At 42.6% G+C, this 17,592-nt stretch overlaps 1 protein-coding gene across 1 annotated transcript in view; it reads left to right on the top strand.

Moving 5' to 3' along the window:
- Nucleotides 1-17,592, top strand: part of LOC125462908 (tetratricopeptide repeat protein 21B-like) — a 122,402-nt gene that overhangs the window by 92,021 nt on the left and 12,789 nt on the right. The window contains exons 21-25 of the mRNA XM_059640004.1: nucleotides 778-859; nucleotides 4,087-4,237; nucleotides 12,034-12,195; nucleotides 13,299-13,497; nucleotides 15,513-15,737. Coding sequence (XP_059495987.1) covers nucleotides 778-859; nucleotides 4,087-4,237; nucleotides 12,034-12,195; nucleotides 13,299-13,497; nucleotides 15,513-15,737 — 819 coding nt within the window. The remainder of the gene's footprint in view (nucleotides 1-777; nucleotides 860-4,086; nucleotides 4,238-12,033; nucleotides 12,196-13,298; nucleotides 13,498-15,512; nucleotides 15,738-17,592) is intronic.

Here is a 17,592-nt window from a genome sequence, read left to right as displayed (position 1 = left end):
ATGTTCATTTACAAATCCTTCAGCTCCTCCTTTATAGAATAGAATCATAGATCCTTACAGTATATAAGTAGGCCATTTGGCCCATTGAGTACACACAGACCCTCTGAAGAGAAGTCACACCCAGATCCACACCTGACCCTATCCCTGTAATCGTGCATTTCCCATAGCTAACCCACTTAGTCAACACATCCTTGGACAGTCTGGGCAATTTAACATGGCCAACCCACTTAACCTGCACACCTTTGGACTCTGGGAGGAAACTGGAGCACCTGGAAGAAACCCAAGACTGTTTATTTGTCAAGATGGTTTTCTTATTTCTTATTTAGTTGATTTCTAGCCATTGGCACCTTGCTTCACTACCATCCTCCTCCTCCCTTGCAAACATCACCCCTCCTCCCTGATAACATACTACTGTTTTTTTTTCAACGTGGGGCCTCCCCACATCAAAACTCTTCGACTATCTTCCCCCAATATCTACCATTTACTGATACTGCCTGGTTCCAATCTGCTCCTCTCCCACAAATATACCTCCCACTGAATAAACAATACAATCAAATTTACCTCTGGTTCAGAAATTTGTGGAAGGAAATTGGAGGATGAAATGGAAGATTTTGATTGGTGAGCTATTGATGAAAGAAAGATATTAGCTGGGGAGAAACTGAAGTATTAATGTTGATTATAACAGTGGGGATTGGGAGATTGGGGACAGGGGGAGAAGGGCAATGATATTGTTGGGCTTCAATATTGGTACCTTTGTCATTCTTTTCCTGTTCATAGATGATGGCAGATCTCATGTTTAAAAAGCAGGAGTATGAACATGCTATATTTTATTACCGACAACTGTTGCAGAGATCACCAGGTACCTATTAGCTTTATGTTCCAATTATATATTTTTACTAGAGCCTGATCTTTGATAGCAGTCTTGTCAATGAATTATAAATTCAGTTTTCACCAGTTTATTTTTGTGGTTTTGCTATTAAAAACTCTTGCTCAAACTTTTGTACAATACAATTCCCACATGTCATGATAATGTCATTATGCATCCCATAGTGCAGATTATAACCTTGACACAACCGGTGTGAGCAAACGCAATACATTTATTTTGAGCGTGCACCTTACATTTACTTAAATAAAACTCCACCTGGCACTCCTCGGCCCATCTGATCAAGATCCCATTATATTCTGAGAAAATCTTTCTTCCTGTCCACTACACTATCTATTTTGGTGTCATCTGCAAATTTACTCATGATACCTCCTATATTCACATTTAAATCATTGATATAAATGGCAAGAAACAGTGAACCCAGAATCCTTGTGGCCCATTGCTGGTCACAGGCCTCTGGTCTGTAAAGCAACCATCTACCACCACCCGCTGTCACCCACCTTTGTTTCAATTTTGTATCCACATGGCTAGATCTCCCTGGATCCTGAGTGGTTGAACCGTATGAACTAGTTTACCATGCAAAACCTTGACAAGTGCTTTACTCAAGTCCATATAGACAATGTCTACCACTCTGTCTTCGTCAATCTTCTTTGTCACCTCTTTAATAAACTCAATCAAGTTAATGAGACACAATTTTTGATGCAGAAAAACCATGCTGACTATCCCGAATCAGTCCTTGCCTTTTCAAATGCATCTAAATCGTATCCCTCAGAATCCCCTCCAACAATGTAACCACCACTGACATAAGGCTCACCAGTTTATAGTTCCCTGACTTTTCCTTACAGCCTTTCTTAAATAATGGCACCGCATTAGCCAACCTCCCACAAAGGTCTGGGAAACACCTGATCAGGTGCCAGGGATTTATCCATCTTCATGTGTTTTAAGACAACCAGCACATCCTCTTCTGCATTATAAACTATTTCCAAGACAATATTAGATAACAAAGTGTGAAGCTGGATGAACACAGCAGGCCAAGCAGCATTTCAGGAGCACAAAGGCTGACGTTTCAGGCCTAGACCCTTCATCAGAGAGCTCTCTGATGAAGGGTCTAGGCCCGAAATGTCAGCCTTTGTACACCTGAGATGCTGCTTGGCCTGCTGTGTTCATCCAGCTTCACACTTTGTTATCTTGGATTCTCCAGCATCTGCAGTTCCCATTATCTCCAAGACAATACTATTTACTTCCCCAAGCACCCTAGCAATCATGTCCTTCTTCGCAGTGAATACTAACATGAAATATTCGTGCACTTTTGCACTCTGTCCAAAGTGTTTACATCCTCATATAATGGGGTGCCTAGAACTGTGCACAATAATCCAACTGAAGTCTAAAACGTGTTTTGTACAAGTTCAACATCACCTCCTTGCTCAAGTACTTTATGTCCATATTAATAAAGCAGATGATACTCCGTGCTTTACTTACTGCTCTCTCTACTGGCCCTGCCATTTTCAATGATCTATCCAGATATACACAAAGGTCCTTTGCAACTGCACCCCCTTAAATTGTACCCCCAGTTCACCTTTCTTCCTCCCAAAACATATCACCTTACACTTCCCTGCAGTTGAAACTCATCTGCCACCTGCCTGCCCACTCCACCGATGTCCTTCTAGAGTTCTACATTTTCCTCCTCACAGTTTATAAGTCCTGCAAGTTTTGTGTCATCTGAAAACTTGGAAATTGTCCCCTGCACACCAAGATCTAGACCATTAATATATATCAGGAAAGATGTGTCCCAATAAAAACTGAAAGAGCTGCGGATGCTGTAAATCAGAAACAAAACTACAAGTTGCTGGAAAAATTCAGCAGTTCTGGCAGCAACTGTGAAGAAAAGAATCAAACTTTTTGGGTCCAGTGACTTGAGGTTCTGAGGAAGGGTCACTGGACCCGAAACAGTTGATTTTTTCTTCACAGATGCTGTAAGATGTGTCCCAAACCTTCTTCCAACTTGAAAAATATCTGTTGACCATTACTCTGGTTCCTATTTCTCATCCCATTTTGTGTCCTTATTGCTGTTCACCCTTTAATTCATGACCTATAATTTTACCCACACTTTCATTGACAAACTGAATTTGATTGTTACTCTCATCAATACCTGCTCAAAAGAAAAATATATTCAATTCTTGACATTTCAGGTTGGGACCCTTCTTCAGAAAGATTTCTGAAGAGAGGTCCTGACCTGAAATGTCAAGCTTTCTTGCTCCTCTGATGCTCTTGGCCTGCTGTGTTCATCCAGCCTCACACCATGTTATCTCAGATTCTCCAGCATTGGCAGTTCCTACTATCGTTATATGCAATTCTTGTTTAGTTATTGTCTCTGTTCTCTATTATTTTAAAGCAATAAATCCTATATAACTTCCACTGCTTCATTGAAAATTGTCCCAATACCTCAAGTCCCTACTCCTAAAAATTAGGGATTGAAATTTATTTTGGCCTGTTTTCAGGCAGAGAACTGCAATGTTGGAATCTAAAAGTATGAGCCTCATCTGAAAAGTTTTTTGTATGCTGACGGAACATCCAGAGACAGTGATGAGGACCAATTTGGACAAGCTGTCTGGCTGATGACTGTGGGCTAGCAGCATTCCTCTGGAGTACTTAAGACACAGGAGGTGTCCTGTTCCCTACCCCTCCACTCGCCCAACACATACAAACACACACACAAACTTACAGTCACTCTCTCTTGCTCTCTCTCTCTCTCTCTCTCTCTCTCTCTCACACACACACACATACACTTGGATGGTCATTTCAAAGATTTATTTTCAAAGTATTATTCAAACATGGAATGATTGCTGCCCACGTACAGAAATCATAGCTGTGCCAACTATCCCCCTGTAAGAAGGTTTTAAATTTAACTTGAGGCAGAAATAGTTAGGACTTATCATTATTACGGACAGTTAGGCCACATGAATTCCTTCTGTAGCCAATATTCGCCAATTCTGTGCCCCAGATATCATTAAGTAAACTCATGCTAATTGTTTTCACATGTATCACAGAATCATACATCACAGTGGAGGCCAATCCTGCTCCACCCATTCTTTCACCACAGCCCTGAGATTCTTTTCTTTTCAGCTTTTCAGTTTTGAACTTCCTTTAGAACATTGCTACCAAATAAGTAATACTCTGTTTTTGTTTTTCCTCGCTTTGGGTAGACAACTTCCTGGTCTTAAGCAAGTTAATTAAGCTGTTCAGAACAACAGGCAAACTTGATAGAGCTCCAGGGTTTTTGGAGTTAGCCGAAAGGACCTCAACAAGGACGATTGTGGAGCCTGGGTACAACTACTGCAGAGGCCTCTATCTCTGGTAAATGAAGACACAATAAAGAGTGATGACACACCTGTTTGCTCCAAAACCAACCAGAGTAAGGCGTACAAACTGCAGCCCATGGGGCTAAGGAAGCCCCCAAGCCCCAGCGGTTTGGCCCACAAGGCCTAGCCTTCTGAAGGGTGTGTCTTGTTCATTAGGGCTTACATGTTTTTAAAGGTAGTTCTTAGTCCCAGGGATTTTAATACTAGATTACTCCAAAATACTAATGCTCCCTAGTATCAGAACCTTGCGATAAATGTGACTACATGTATAATTCTTGGAGCACACATTTTCCATGAGAAAGGCTGGTTAATGTTTTCATCTGGGAATTTGAAAATGTGGCCAGAATTAATACATTACTCGAAGCCCCTGACCCAATCACACCAGTCATACAGGAATATTAACAAGAGGTCCTGGTTTTAGGATATTGGGTAACAGATTTAAAACAGAAACAAGGAGAAGCTACTTCTCTCAAAGGGTCGTGAATCTGTGGCGTTCACAGCTCAAAAGAACAGTAGACACTAGAGACTATTTTAAATTCACCTGTGGGCGTCTCTGGCTGGCCACTATTTCTTGTCCATCCCTAGTTGCCCTTGCAAAGGTGGTGGTGAGCTTTCTTCTTGAACCACTGCAGTCCACCTGCTGTAGGTTGACTCATAATGCCCTTAGAGCGGGGATTCCGAGTTTTGACTCAGCGACAGTGAAGGAAAGTGATATGTTTCTCGGTCAGGATGGTGAGTGGCTTGGAGGGAAACTTGCAGGTGCTGGTGTTCCCATGTACCGGCTGCCTTTGTTCTGGATGGAAGTGGTTGTGAGTTTGGAAGGTGCTGTCTGACCATTTTTGGCTCTTGCAGTGCAGTGAAGGTTTACCAGGCTGATTCCAGGGATGGTGGGACTGGTACACAAGGACAAACCAACTAATTTAGGATTGTTTTCATTGCAGTGGAGACGATCGCAAGGGATCTTGCACAGACTTACAAAATTCTAGTAGGACTAGACATGGTAGATGCAGGGAGGATGTTCCTGATGGTGGGTGTATCCAGAACCAGGGGTCACAGTATGACGATTCAGGGTAGATCATTTAGGAAGGAGATGAGGAGATTATTCTTCACTGAAAGAGTGGTGAGTATGTGGAATTCATTAGCACAGGATGTAGTTGATGCCAAAACATTGAATGTATTCAAGAGGCAGCTGGATATAGCACTTTGGGCAAATGGGATCAAAGGTTATGGAGAGAAAGCATAATTAGGCTATTGAGTTGGATGATCAGCCATGATCATGATGAATGACGGAGAAAACTTGAAGGGCTGAATGGCCTCTTCTTGCTCCTATCTTCCATGTTTCTATGTTCAGCAGTGCATCTTGTAGATAATACACATTGATGCTACTGAGCAATAGTGGTGAAGAAACTGGATCTTTTGGATGTGTGCTTATCAAGCTGGCTGCCTTCTTCTGGATGATATCGAGCTTGTTGAATGTTGTTGGAGTTGCACCCGTCTGGGCAAGTGGGACATATTCCACCACACTCCTGACCCTGTGCCTTCTGGATAATGCACAGGCTTTGGGGAGTCATGAAGTGAGTGCTTACCACAGTATTCCTAAACTCTGTCCTGCTCTTTTAGCCATTGTGTTTATGGGGTGAGTCCAGTTGAGTTTCTGGCCAATAATAATCCCCCCAAGGATGTTGATAGTTCAGGAATTCGGTGATGGTAACACCATAGAATTTCATGGGGCAGTGGTTAGATTGTCTCTTATTGATGATAGTCATAGCCTGGCATTTGTGTGCCAGAAATGTTATTTGCCACTTGTCAGCCTAAGCCTGGATATTGTCCAGATCTTGTTGCATTTGAACATGGACTGCTTCAGTATCTGAGTCGTCGTGAATGGCGCTGAACAAAGAACAAAGAACAAAGAAAATTACAGCACAGGAACAGGCCCTTCGGTCCTCCAGCCTGTGCCAATCCAGTTACTCTGTCTAAACCCGTCGCCTATTTTCCAAGGATCGGTATCCCTCTGCTCCCTGTCCATTCATGTATCTGTCTAGATATATCTTAAATGACGCTATCGTGCCTGCCTCACTGGCAACATGTTCCGGGCACCCACCACCCTCTGCATAAAGAACTTTCCACGCATATCTCCCTTAAACCTTTCCCCTCTCACCTTGACATCGTGACCCCTAGTAATTGAATCCCCCACTCTGGGAAAAAGCTTCTTGCTATCCACCCTGTCCATACCTGTCATGATTTTGTAGACTCAATCAGGTACCCCCTCAACCTCCGTCTTTCTAATGTAAATAATCCTAATCTACTCAACCTCTCTTCATAGCTAGCACCCTCCATACCTCTCATGATTTTGTAGACTCAATCAGGTCCCCCCTCAATCTCCGTCTTTCTAATGTAAATAGCCCTAATCTACTCAACCTCTCTTCATAGCTAGCACCCTCCATATCAGGCAACATCCTGGTGAACCTGCTCTGCACTCTCTCCAAAGCATCCACATCCTTTTGGTAATGCGGCGACCAGAACTGTATGCAGTATTCCAAATGTGGTCGAACCAAAGTCTTATACAACTGCAACATGACCTGCCAACTCTTGTACTCAATACCCCGTCCAATGAATGAAAGCATGCCGTATGCCTTCTTGACCATTCTCTTGACCTGTGTTGCCACCTTCAGGGTACAATAGACCTGAACACACAAATCTCTCTGTGATAACAAAGTGTGAAGCTGGATGAACACAGCAGGCCAAGCAGCATCTCGGGAGCACAAAAGCTGATGTTTCGGGCCTAAACACTTCATCAGAGACCTTCATCCACTTCCAGCCAGAACAAAGACAGCTGGTACATGGGAACACTACCACCTGCAAGTTCCCCTCCAAGCCACTCACCATCCTGACCTAGAAACATATCACTTTCCTTCACTGTCGCTGGGTCAAAACTTGGAATCCCCGCTCTAAGGGCATTGTGAGTCAACCTACAGTAGGTGGACTGCAGTGGTTCAAGAAGACAACTCACCACCACCTTTGCAAGGGCAACCAGGGACAGGCAAGAAATGTTGGCCAGCCAGAGACGCCCACAGATGAATCATCTCTCTGATGAAGGGTCTCGGCCTTAAACATCAGCTTTTGTGCTCCTGAGATGCTGCTTGGCCTGCGGTGTTCATCCAGCTTCACACTTTGTTATCTTGGATTCTCCAGCATCTGTAGTTCCCATTATCTCAGATCTCTCTGTGCATCTATTTTCCCAGGGCTTTTCCATTTACCGTATAATTTGCTCTTGAATTGGATCTTCCAAAATGTATCACTTCGCATTTACCTGGATTGAACTCCATCTGCCATTTCTCTGCCCAACTCTCCAATCTATCTATATTCTGCTGCATTCTCCATCAGTCCCCTTCACTATATGCTACTCCACCAATCTTAGTGTCATCTACAAACTTGTTAATCAGGCCATCTATACCTTCCTCCAGATCATTTACGTATATCACAAACAACAGTGATCCCAACACGAATCCCTGTGGAACACCACTGGTCACAGTTCTCCATTGTGAGAAACTCCCTTCCACTACAATTCTCTGTCTCCTGTCGTTCAGCCAGTTCTCTATCCATCTAGCTAGTACACCCTGGACCCAATGCGACTTCACTTTCTCCATCAGCCAATTATGGGGAACCTTAGCGAACACCTTACTGAAGTCCCTCTCCAGCCCTTCCCTCATGTATCAACTTTGTCACTTCCTCAAAGAATTCTATTAAGTTGGTAAGACATGACCTTTCCTGCACAAAACTAAGCTGCCTATCACTGATAAGCCCATTTTCTTCCAAATGTAAATAGATCCTATCCCCCAGTATCTTCTCCAGCAGCTTCCCCACCATTGATGTTAGGCTCACTGGTCTATAATTACGTGGATTATCCTTGCTAACCTTCTTAAACAAGGGGACAATGTTAGCAATTCTCCAGTCCTCCAGACTCAAGGATGCTGCAAAGATGTGTGTTAAGGCCCTAGCTATTTCCTCTCTTGCTTCCCTCAATAGCCTGGGACAGATCCCATTTGGACCTGGGGACTTGTCCACCCTAAAGCCTTTTAGAATACCCAATACATCACCCCTCCTTATGCTGATGTAACCTAGAGTAATCAAACATCTGTCCATAGCCTCAACATCCATCATGTCCCTTTCCTCAGTGAATACTGCCACAAAGTACTCATTAAGAATCTTACTCATTTTCTCTGACTCCTCGCATAACTTCCCTCCTTTGTCCTTGAGTGGGCCAACATTTTCTCTAGTTACCCTCTTGGTGCTTATGCATAAATAACAGGCTTTAGGATGTTCCTTAACCCTGTTTGCTAAAGATATTTCATGACCTCTTTTAGTCCTCTTAATTCCTCGTTTCAGATTGGTCCTACTTTCCCGATATTCTTCCAAAGCTTCATCTGCTTTTAGTCACCTAGACCTTATGTTTGAGTGATAATGGGAACGGCAGATGCTGGAGAATCCAAGATAACAAAGTGTGAAGCTGGATGAACACAGCAGGCCAAGTAGCATCTCAGGAGCACAAAAGCTGACGTTTCGGGCCTAGACCCTCCTGATGTATGCTTCCTTTTTCCTCTTAGCTAGTCTCATAATTTCACCTGTCATCCATGGTTCCCTAATCTTGCCCTTTCTATCCCTCATTTTCACAGGGGCATGTCTGTCCTGCACTCTCATCAACCTCTCTTTAAAATCCTCCCACATATTAAATGTGGATTTACACTCAAACAGCTGCTCCCAATCCACATTCCCCAGCTCCTGCCGAATTTTGCTATAGTTGGCCTTCCCCCAATTTAGCACTCTTCCTTTAGGACCACTCTCATCTTTGTCCATCAGTATTCTAAAACTTATGGAATTGTGATCACTATTCCCAAAGTAATCCCCGACTGAAACTTCAATCACCTGGCAGGGCTCATTCCCCAACACCATGTCCAGTACATGCCCTTCCGGAGTTGAACTACTGACATACTGCTCTAGAAAATCGTCCTGGATGCTCCTTACAAATTCTGCTCCATCTAAACCCCTAACACTAAGTGAATCCCAGTCAATGTTGGGAAAATTAAAATCTCCTATCACCACCACCCTGTTGCTCCTACACCTTTCCATAATCTGTTTACATATTTGTACCTCTCTCATGCTCACTGTTGGGAGGCCTGTGGTACAGCCCCAACACTTACTGCATCCTTCCTATTTCTGAGCTCTGCCATATTGCTCACTGATTGTGCCCTCCATAGTGCCCTCCTTCAGTACGGCTGTGATATTCTCTTTAGCCAGTAATGCAACTCCTCCACCCCTTTTACCTCCCTCTCTATCCCGCCTGAAGCATCAACATCCTGGGATATTTAGTTGTCATCTTGCCTTTCCCTCAACCAAGTCTCGGGAATAACAATAACATCATACTCCCAGGAACATTGTGCAATCATAGCAAATATCTCCACTTCTGAACTTATGATAGAAGGAAGGTTATTTATGAAGCAACTGAAGATGGTGCATTTGAGGAGAAGATATATTTTTAATTCGTAATTGTTTAATGGATTATGGAGAGTGGCAGGAAAGCGAAGTTGAGGCTGAGATGAGATCAGATGTCATCTATCAAATGGCAGAACAGGCTCAAGGGGCTGAATTCCCAACTCCTGCTGCTCATTCTTATATTCATCCTGATCAGGGGTCGGCTATGGGTATAGCACGAGCAGGGGGATATTGGGAAAGATTTTTTTAAAAATTAATTCGTGCGATGTGGCATCATTGGTTAGGCCATCATGTATTGTCCATTGCTGATTGCCCAGGGGGCAGTTAAGAAGCAAGCATGTTGCTGAGGGTCTGGACGTTTTTTTAAAAATAAAACTATTTTTCTAATCAATGTATTCAGTGATGTTATTACATACCTCTTGAGCAGGTGGGACTTGAACCTAGTCCAGGGGTAGGGCATTACCACTGTGTTGCTGTCACATGTAGGCCTGACCAGGTAAGGACAGCAGTTTCCTTCCCTAAAGGGCATTAGTGAGTCAGATGGGTTTTTTTCCTGACAATTGACAATGGAATCATAGTCATCATTAGATTCTTAATTCCAGATTTTTATTGAATGCATATTCTACCATCTGACGTGGCAAGTTCACACCAAGGGCCCAATTACCTGAGTTGCAGGATTAATAGTCCAGTGATAATTTCACTTGGCTGTTACCTGCTCATCATATCACAATGATGTTGCCTTCTGAAACATTTTCTGGGTTCAGGGCCAGGCAGGTTCAGATAATTGATTATCTGGCTGTGTCCAAGTTGTGCAAACACTTTAAAAAGCATCCATTCCACAATCTATAAGGGCATGGGGAACCAGCATTAAAATCAGATCTTCAACTACATTCGCCTGTTATTATGTTGAAACACAAATTCCTAGGATTTTCTTCAGGACAGCACAAAGACATTGGAAATCTTCTACCCGACTGCTGATAAAGGGGTGTTGTTGTGAGTGAGCCACACAGACAAACAATTCATCTCAAGCAGAAGTACAAGCAAGGAAAGTATCATTCACTTTACTGCCCCAGGCCAAGGAAAAGAAAAATCAATCAGAATTCCTGATCTTGATCGCATCAGCTAAAAAAAAAGTCAATGTGATTGGTGGAAAACCCACAGCCTTTTACCCAGCCTGATCTTTAAGAGGACTGCACCCCCACACCAGCGTGGGTGACTATCTCTGCCTTCAGAAGTGGCCAAAGCAGCCACTTTTTCCCCCCTTTATAAATAGAAGCAAAATACTGTGATGCTGGAAATCAGAAACAAACAGAGAAAGTGCTAGAAAAACACAGCATCAAAGGAGAGAAAGAAACAGTTACCATTGCAGGTCTGGTATGACTCTTCATCAGATCTAATCTGTTTCTTTCTCCATAGTCGGCATGGTAACCAGTGGCAAAGCCAGCAATTATTGCCCATGCCTAATCTCCCTTGAGAAGCTGGTGGTGAGCTACCTTCTTGAACACAACTGAATGGCTTGCTGTACCATTTCAGAGGGCAGTTAAGCACCAACCACATTGCTGTGGGTGTGGAGTCACATGTAGACCAGAGCTAAGGATATCAGATTTCCTTTCCTTAAGGAGTTTAGTCAAGCAGTAGAATTTTTAATTCCAAATTTAATTTATTAAGTAAATGGAAATACCCCAGCCACCATGGTGAGATTTGAACTCATGTCTCCAGATCATTAGAGTGGGCTCCTGGGTCATTAACTCAGTAAAATAACCAATATACTAAAAGCAAAAGTACTGCAGATGCTGGAGAGCTGAAATCAAACAGAAAGTTTGGAGAAATTCAGCCAGTCAGGCAACATCTCAAAAGACCCTTGAGTTCCAAAGAAGAGTCTTTGGACTTGAAACATAATCCTGTTTGTCCCTCTACAGATGCTGCCAGACCTGCTGAGTTCCTCCAGCACTCTCTGTTTTATTTAACATAGCCACTATACTCTGTACCTCCATCAGTCATATCAAACTGGTTCTAGGAACAACTGGTGTGCAACTTAAGCTGGCCTTGTCAGATAAGGGTCTGATGGTCTATGAATTCTGCTGAATGGACTAACAATTTATTAGCTTAGTGAGTGTTCTTCACACACATTAAGAATGATCACTAGAACAAAGTTCCAGTGTGTAGAGGTGCCTGTGCAACCAAACTCTCCTGTGAGCCTGAGCCTTCAAAAGAGGAGCTTGCAGAGGTAATGGGAAAAAAGAAAGTTTGATTTTAAGAGGCTTTGAGAACTGCCATATATTATTGTATTTCTGTCGATAGGTATACTGGACAGCCAAATGGAGCATTGAAACATTTTAACAAAGCACGCAAGGACAGCGAATGGGGACAAAGTTCTATTTACAACATGATCCAGATATGCCTTAACCCTGACAATGAGATTGTAGGAAGCAACCTGTTTGAAACCCTGGACGAAGAATTCAGGTTTGGTGAAGCCATCCTCCTATCACATTTCATCATCTGGCTCGATGTTTGATATAACTCCGTTGTCACTAATGAGGCACTTAGCTTTTAATCAAACACAGGATAAAGCAGCTAAGACTTTGAGTAGATAGTAAGTCCTAGGTCAATCTTTGACCAAATCTTTCTTTCAGATGCTGACTAAGTTGCCACACATTTTGGATTTTTATTCCATATTTAAATTTCCAGTTCCTCTCCACTCTACTGATGTTGAAATATATTGCGATATGTTTAACATAGCTGGGACAAAATTCTGGAACTCCCTTCCTAACTATACCGTATGGACTTGAGAGATTCAAGAAGGCAGCTCATCGATACCTTCTCAGGGGCAGTTAGGATAGATCGTAAATGCTGGCCTTCTTATAAAAGAACTCTCTTTCTACTGCTCTGGTTTGATCAACAAACTCAGCTCAGACAAAAATTGAACCTGCGACTTTTCTACCAGTCTGGCTGAGAGATGAAAACCATATTTTGAAACCATCTATACCTTTTTCTAAATTTTTAAAATGGACTGACCAATATAAGCAGCACTGGCAAAGCCATAATTTGTTAGTCATCCCGAATTGCCCTTTACCATGTAACACTACATTGGTCAGAGACATTAATATTTGTACCTCTGCTGCTTTTAATTTAGATACTAACCCTTTAACTGAGCTAGCATTTTTGCTGCAATAGGAATGTCATATAAATACATTTGTCGCTTCCTTGTATCACCTGAATTAATATCTAGGCACAACATGGTACAGCTCAGATTTGTTCTGGTCAAGGAAAAGGGTAGCTTGCAAAAGACGGCTTTGGACTGGGGGAAGGTAGATTTTATTAAAATAAAACAGGATATGGCCACAGTAGACCTATCGCAGGGGGGCATTCAAAAAGGAGCCGAGGAGACTACAGGTCCAACATATATCCTTTAGAGGGGAATGTAGGAGCAATAAGTTAGACTGGCACGCAGAGTTGATGGGCTGAAGGGCCTTTCGTGCGCTGTATGAATCTACGAAATTTATGAAAATTGTTCATTGTATGGTTCTGTTTTTCCCTACTTTCTTAAAATTAAAACCCGTGAACAGTGGAGAGTCCGCCGAGAAGAGGGAGACTGACCAACTTGCAGTAAGGACAGCAGAGAAATTACTTAAGGAGTATCATCCTCAAACACAAGAAGAACAGGAGCAACGGATATTGCTGCAGAACAACTGCCTGATGGCCACAAATGATCGTTCCAAAGTGGAGAGGGCGCTCGAAGTGTTCACAGAAATGGCTTCAGTTAAGGTGAGCATTGGAGCTACTACAACACTGCGATTCCTGACACTGACTGATCAGGAGAAGCTGCACATGCACAATTTAATTCGCGCTGAGTCTGTCAGTGCACCCATCCACGGGGGCCAAGCTCTTGTGGAAATGCTGATGTCGTTCATTAGCTGCTTCCTCTCTTCCGGTGACCTGTACCCCACACTGTCCCATTACCCTCACCATCCTGCCATTTTTTTAAAAAAAAGTTATCAACCTGTTCAGGCATGTTGTTATACACCTTACGAGTATCTGGGACTTGAACTTGAGTCGCTTGGTCCGGAGGTAAGGATACCACCACTCCGCCACGAGAGCCCTTCCCCAGCCTCTCTTCTGATGCTACCATCTCTAGCCGCTTTGACGTTATATGACGGGATGCCGAAACATCGCAGCACTTTACAGCACTCACTCTTTATACCACAATGTCAAGCTTTGTTTTGCAAAACTCTAATCCAGGAAATTAGAGTGTGAGCATTCGTGAATGTTTGCAGTCTGTGCAATACTTTGAAAGCAGAACCTCTGACTGCAGTTTGCTTTGTTATTTCTGAGACTAATACGGCACTCCAATTCAGAGCGAATTTCACGTTTTAGCTTTTCTGCAGATCAGCTCCATTTAATAATCAGAAGGCTAAATCATCTTCACTTGATCTTGTGCTCATAGAGCTTTCGAGCAACCAACAGAAAGTAGTAACTACACATTACTGGATTTTATCACAGAATGTATTTTAAGAGTCAGCAATTCAGTAGTCAATTTTTAAACAAAGGGTTACATTTAATGGTACCTTTAATAAGAGACAGTGCTAGCAATTGAAGACTTCTATTCCCCAATATCCAAATGTATTTTTTTAATGGTGGGATGGGGTTTTTTGATTTAATTTGATTCAATATTGTCACATGTACCTAGTCATAGTGAGAAGTTTTGTTTTGTGCACAGTACAGGCTGATCATACTGTCCTAAGTGCAGTAGGGTAATAGGACAGAGCAAGGAATACAATGTTACAGCTGCAGAGAAGGTGCACAAAGAGTGAGATCAACATTACATTTAAAATTTAAGAGGTTCATTCAGAAGTTGACTAACAGTGGGGCAGAAACTGTTCTTGAATCTGTTGGCATGTGTGTTAAGCTTTTGTATCTACTGCCTAACAGAAGAGGGTGGAAGTGATTATAACTGGGGTGGGAGGGGTCTTTGATGATGTTGGCTGCCTTCCTCAGGCAGTGAGAAGTATAGATAGAGTCAATGGATGGAAGGTTGTCTTGCATGATGGACTGGTGTGTTCACAACTCTCTATATTGTTATATGCTATACTTTGTGTGAGGAAGTATATCCTAACCTCACCCTGAATGGTCTGGCTTTTGTTTTGAAGTCATGCTGTAACATTCTGGGCTTTCCCACTAAAGGGAATAGTTTATCTCAATTTACCCTGTCAACATCTTGAATCATCTGAAACTCCTCAGTTACATTGCCACTTAAGCTTCTATAGTCAAGGAAATTTGCTTTGTTAATGCAAATAGACGTCTTCTGGGTTTTGTATCTACCAATTGCAACATTGGAGTAACTTGGCAGAGAGAGCTTAAAGTCAAAAGCAGCGTGTGCTCAGCGATATACTTATTATGCTTAATAACAAATCTCAACAATTCAAGCATACACCAAAACTTTGTTTCTTTCTGTTGATTAAAACTGAAAAATAATGTGAAATATAACGTGCCATTCAAGGTAATACAAGGAAATTATGATGGAGTGGTAATCCCAGTTTTTGGAACTCACTGCCTGGAAGGTCGTAGACTCAGGAATCCTCAAGAAATTTCATAAGTATTTAAAGAGCATGAAAGAGCATACAAGGCTCTGGGCCAAGTGCTGGAAAATAGGATGAGAATAGTTGGATATTTGATGATCTGTATGAACATGACGGGTTGAAGGTCTTCCTTCCATGCTGTAAAAATTCTGTGATTTCATGCGACTTCATGAAATTGTTTCTCTCAAATGATTTATTTTTCAGAAGGACCATGTTCCTTCACTCCTGGCTGTAGCTCAAGCATGCATGGTCCTCAAGCTGATTCCTCGAGCCAGAAACCAGCTGAAGAGAATAACAAAAATAAATTGGAATTTGCAGGATGCTGAAGAGTTTGAGAAGAGCTGGCTCCTGCTGGCTGATATTTACATTAAAGCAGGAAAATATGACCTTGCAACAGAGTTGCTGAAACGGTGCATACAGAACAATCAGGTGAGATGTTAATGCTCAATGAAGTGAAAGTGTGCCAGTACCATATTGTCAAGGACAATCTGAATACACCTTTTTGTTTTAAACAACGCAGCCGTGAAACACTCTTACACTGCCGCATTCAAATTCAAAATTTGAACTTAGACCTAGAGAATCCAACATAGAAACAGAAATAAACTATTCATATCACAAAGCCATTTAATTACATTGTGGTCAGAGATAACGGGAACTGCAGATGCTGCAGAATCCAAGATAACAAAGTGTGGGGCTGGATGAACACAGCAGGCCAAGCAGCATCTCAGGAGCACAAAAGCTGAAGTTTCGGGCCTAGACTCTTCATCAGAGAGGGGGATGGGGAGAGGGTTCTGGAATAAATAGGGAGAGAGGGGGAGGCGGACCGAAGATGGTTAGAGGAGAAGCTTCAGGACATGATCGAGCAGTTTCAAGGCCAAAGAGATTACAAGAGAGTTGCAGTGGGAGAGAGATTCCCTGAGGTTGGTCCGGAGGGAGGCAGGTAACTTCTTCAGGTTAGGCATCCCTGGAAGAGGCTTCACAGTGAGGTTAAAATTGTGATCAGAGATAATGGGAACTGCAGATGCTGGAGAATCCAAGATAACAAAGTGTGAAGCTGGATGAACGCAGCAGGTTACCCTCCTCCCTCCGGACCAACGTCAGGGAATCTCTGTCCCACTGCAACTCTCTTGTAATCTCTTTGGCCTTGAAACTGCTCGACCATGTCCTGAAGCTTCTCCTCTATCCATCTTCGCCGCCTCCTCCTCCTCCTCTCTCCCTATTTATTTCAGAACCCTCTCCCCATTCCCCTCTCTGATGAAGAGTCTAGGCCTGAAACGTCAACTTTTGTGCTCCTGAGATGCTGCTTGGCCTGCTGTGTTCATCCAGCCTCACATTTAATTACATTGTGGCTTAACTCTGCCAAAGCTCTACTTCCCTGCTTTGTCCTACATACTCTGGTAGAAGCAGAAACCTGACCAACTATATCAACCTTGGTCAAAGGCTTTAGTTGTCCCTGTTGCCAATCTTTGGGGCAAGAATTATAGATCTTTGCAATCTTTCATGTCAAAATTTACTTCCTGATTGCCCTTCTAAATCACTCTCATTCTAAACATAAGTGTATATTCCCTGGATCTTGAATTCTTCATTAGAGAAATAGTTTCTCTGTATTGAACCTATCATATCCTTTTATCATTTTAAAAATCTCGATCAGATCATCCCTCGGTCTTCTATGTTCAAGGGAATGTATGCCAAGTTTATTCAATAAAATCTAGAGGTCTGAAGTGAAATTGGTGGTGAAACTCACAAGGTGTGGAAACATCTGTGAAGAGAGAAAACAAAGTTAACATTTTCTTCAGTTCCAGAGAAGTCATACTGGACTCAAAATGTTAATTTTTGTTTATCTCTGTACAGATGATGCCTGATCTGCTCGGTTCCTCCAGCAACTTCAGTTTTTCTTCCAAGTTTATTCAGCCTGTCCCACAGCGTAGTCCTGCAAGCTCTGGTATCAATTATTCTGGTGAATCTGCGTTGCATCTTATATTCCTCATATATCCTTCCTTCCTGAGGGACAGTGACCTAAACTGACATCAGTACTCTAAACGGAGGTTCTACACAACTGAACATTAAGAGCTAGAAAGGTGATCTGAGAAATATTCAGCCTAGTAAACCTATTTCCTTGATGGCACTAACACACAGATTCTAATCCAAAGCTGATCTATAGCACATCATTTTTAAGAGTGCTGCGAACGGGGATCGCTGAATCTAAGTGAAACCTGTGGTGGCACTGCAGCTCAGTGGTTAGCACTGCTGCCTCACAGTGGCAGGGACCTGGGTTTGATCCCAG

This window comes from Stegostoma tigrinum, chromosome 2 (assembly GCF_030684315.1).
Source record: "Stegostoma tigrinum isolate sSteTig4 chromosome 2, sSteTig4.hap1, whole genome shotgun sequence".
Lineage (NCBI taxonomy): Eukaryota > Metazoa > Chordata > Chondrichthyes > Orectolobiformes > Stegostomatidae > Stegostoma > Stegostoma tigrinum.
This window is presented reverse-complemented; position numbering and strand designations above follow the sequence as displayed.